Source organism: Euprymna scolopes, chromosome 7, assembly GCF_053919585.1.
Source record: "Euprymna scolopes isolate OS-2025 chromosome 7, ASM5391958v1, whole genome shotgun sequence".
NCBI classification, from domain to species: Eukaryota; Metazoa; Mollusca; class Cephalopoda; order Sepiida; family Sepiolidae; genus Euprymna; species Euprymna scolopes.
The window spans coordinates 30513810-30517284 of NC_136488.1; the positions used below are offsets into that span (position 1 = coordinate 30513810).

The 3475-nt window shown below is 40.5% G+C and overlaps 1 protein-coding gene across 1 annotated transcript; it reads left to right on the forward strand.

Annotated features, from left to right (window-relative positions):
* The first annotated feature begins 2435 nt into the window (after positions 1 to 2435).
* On the forward strand, positions 2436 to 2945 carry LOC145280261 (ATP-dependent DNA helicase PIF6-like). Its single transcript, XM_080132035.1, has one exon. It carries the CDS (start codon positions 2436 to 2438, stop codon positions 2943 to 2945), a length of 510 nt encoding a protein of 169 aa, XP_079988161.1.
* Positions 2946 to 3475: the final 530 nt, after the last annotated feature.

The following is a 3475-nucleotide window of genomic DNA, read 5'->3' on the forward strand; positions in this document are numbered from 1 at the left end:
GTCAAAGTGATGCCATGGCTTATGTTCGGCGAATGAACCGAGCAGACCTTTTCACCACTTCTACGACCAATCCAAAGTGGACGGAAATTACTGAACATCTCCATCAAGGACAAGAAATCCACGATCGTCCAGATATCGTTGCCAGGGTATTTAGACAAAAACTTAAAAAGTTAATGGAATTTATTAAAAAAGGAGCATTTGGCAGGTTAAGGGCCTTCCTGTGCAGCGTTGAATACCAAAAGAGAAGGTTACCGCATGCGCATATACTCACCTGGAAGGCCCCAGAGGACAAAGTTCAACTGGAACAAATGGATTTGTGCATATTTGCAGAAATCCCGATAAAGAGGAAGACCCTGGCCTTCACACTAAAGTGATGGCACATATGGTTCACGGACCTTGTGGATCCTTGAATTCAAGTTTCCCATGTATGGTCGATAACAAATGCCCTAAGAATTACCCAAAAGAATTCATTGATTGTACAGAGCAGGGTAGTGACTTGTACCCCAAATACAGGCGACGAAAACCAGAGGATGGAGGCTACACTGGTACAATAAGGATGAAGATAAATGATCGGTTTGTTAATCAGGTAATAACTAACCAGTGGATTGTTCCCTACAACAGAGTCCTCCTTCAGCAATTCAACGCTCACATTAATGTTGAAATCTGCAGCTCAATCCAAAGTATTAAATACATACTTTAATGCGTAAACAAAGGCTACGATCAAGCAGTGTTTGAGCTGCAAAGAACTGAAGGAGGAAATGACCAAATGGTGGATGAAATCAATCTGTTCCAGAATGCAAGGTATGTCGGCAGTTCAGAGGCAGCTTGGAGGATATTAGCGCATCCTATACATGAGAATTTCCCTCCAATTGTGCAACTTGTTGTACATTTGGAAAATGGCCAACGCATCATGTTCTCGGCTAATACCGCTCTTGAACGAGCCCAAGGTCCACCACCTGCAACAACTTTGACAGCATTCTTTGAACTCTGCCATGAAGACAACTTTGCAAGGGGTCTTAAATATGTGGATGTCCCCGAGTTTTATACTTGGAACAAATCAACAAAAAAATGTACAGGAGAAAACGGGTGGAACAAATTGAAGGAAATGATGGTGATGTATGGAAGGCCGCATGCATTGGCAGAATGTACACGATTAGTCCAAGAGTAGGGGAGTGTTACTTCTTACGCCTTGCCCAAGGCCTTCTTGAAAACGACCAACACTTGCACCAAGCACTGGAAGAGACAAGTGTCACCCAGTCCCCATCAAATTTGCGAAGCCTCTTTGCAATAATTTAAATGGCATGTGAGCCAAGCAATCCCATTGAACTTTCGATGAATTTTCGTAATGCAATCTCGGAAGACACAGGCGAGAAGTAAACAACCCTAAAGTAGATTTCAATAATGAAATCTACAATAAAACACTTTGTCTAATCGAGGAAAAAGTTCTTCTTATGGGCAGTCAACCACTGGCAAGCTACGGATTACCTGTGCCGAGAGGAAGAGGAGATTCAATATTTGCTCTAGAATACCAAAGGCAAGTTTATAACAATACAGAAGAACTTTCCCGACAAGCAGAAAATTTGCAAGGACAATTGACAGAAGATCAAAGAGAAGTCTACAATAGTTTCATGTGAATGTTGGAAGAAGGTCAAGTGAATGAAAACAGCAGTTGTCAGAGTATGATGTTCCTTGATGCTCCAGGGGGCACAGGAAAGACATTTCTTGTCAATTTGATCCTTTCAAAAATTAGATCTATAGGAAAGATCGTTCTTGCAACAGCATCCAGTGGCATTGCTGCCACTCTACTTCAAGGTGGCCGCACTCTTCATAGCACTTTTAAAGTACCATTGGATACGCATCGAATGGATCAGCCAGTTTGTAAAATTACTGGCACTTCCGTCTTGGCAAAGGTCCTTCGAGACGCATCTGCAATCATTGTGGACGAAGCCCCGATGACCCACAAGAGTGCTTATGAAGCAATTGATAAAACATTGCAAGACATAAGAGGAAACAAGAAACCCATGGGTGGTATTCCAACCTTATTTTGCGGGGATTTTCGTTAAATACTGCCAGTTGTAAAGAATGGCACAAGGGCAAACATTGTCAATTCAAGTTTGAAGAAGTCTTATCTCTGGAGACACATTATAGTGAAGAAACTGACTACAAATATGAGAGCCCATATCTCTGGAAACTAAGCCACAGCAGACTTCTCACAATTGCTTCTCCAGATAGGTAATGGACAGTTTCCAATTACTTCCCTACCTGATACAATAAAGATCCCACCCGAGCTTGGCAAATGTGTGAGTGATCTGAAGGAATTGAAAGACAGAGTGTACCCGGACTTGCAAAACAACGGAAAATCTCCCGACTGGCTTGCTGAGAGGGCCATAGTTTCCCCATTAAATATCAATGTAAACCACTTGAATAAGTGGTTAATGGATGAATTTCCAGGAGAATCGAAGGAATACAAGTCAGTGGATTCGGCTACCAATGAAGATGAAGCAGTTCACTACCCTGTTGAGTTTTTAAACTCCTTAGAACTGAGTGGAATTCCGCCTCATACTTTAAATGTTAAAATTGGATCCCCGATCATGAGTCTTTGCTCTTTGGAACCGCCAAAAGCCAGTAACGGAACCAGATGTGTTGTCACCAGATTGCACACCAATGTGATTGAGGCTACCATTTCTTGTGGTCCCTACAAAGGTGAAACAGTCCTGGTGCCAAGGATTCCCTTAGTTCCATCTGACTCGGAACTTCCTTTTAAATTTAGGAGGCTCCAGTTTCCTGTGAAAGTCTGTTTCGCAATGAACATCAATAAAAGTCAAGATCAAATATTTAAAACCATTGGTGTAGACCTGACATCAGAATGCTTCAGTCACGGCATGTTCTATGTCTCCACCAGCCGGACAGGAACTTCAGAAACTTTATATTTTGGCCCCAAATAAAAGGAGCAGAAATGTAGTGTATCACGAGGCTCTTCAATAAAAATTTATAGAATACTAGCAAACATTTTTTGCTAGTATATATATATTGATGAATATATTTTGTGGCTTTTATCGTTTCCTTTATCCAATTGTTTTTGGGTAAAATTATTTTTCGTGGATTGATTACCTTCCACATGAGTAAACTTTAAAAATCTGCACGAAATAGAACTTGAACCATGACTCCAGGCATCAATGGAATACATGTAACTATTTTTCTCACAAAACATGGCTTCGAAATGATAAAGGTCATTTTATTCCCAAGTCAGAATGAGAATGATTTTGAAACGTCCAGTGTTGTTGTCAGACATTTTGAATGGTACGTTTTTCTTCTTTGATTTAACTCGTTTGAGGGCTTAATCATAAACAGGAGAAATTCCACGTGTGGTTGACCTTATGTAAATGAAAAGATCAATGACGACCAGAAGAAAAAGAACTAAAATGACAAACAAATAGAATGAAAACACGTTTGGCATTTAAAGTGTTAATGATAA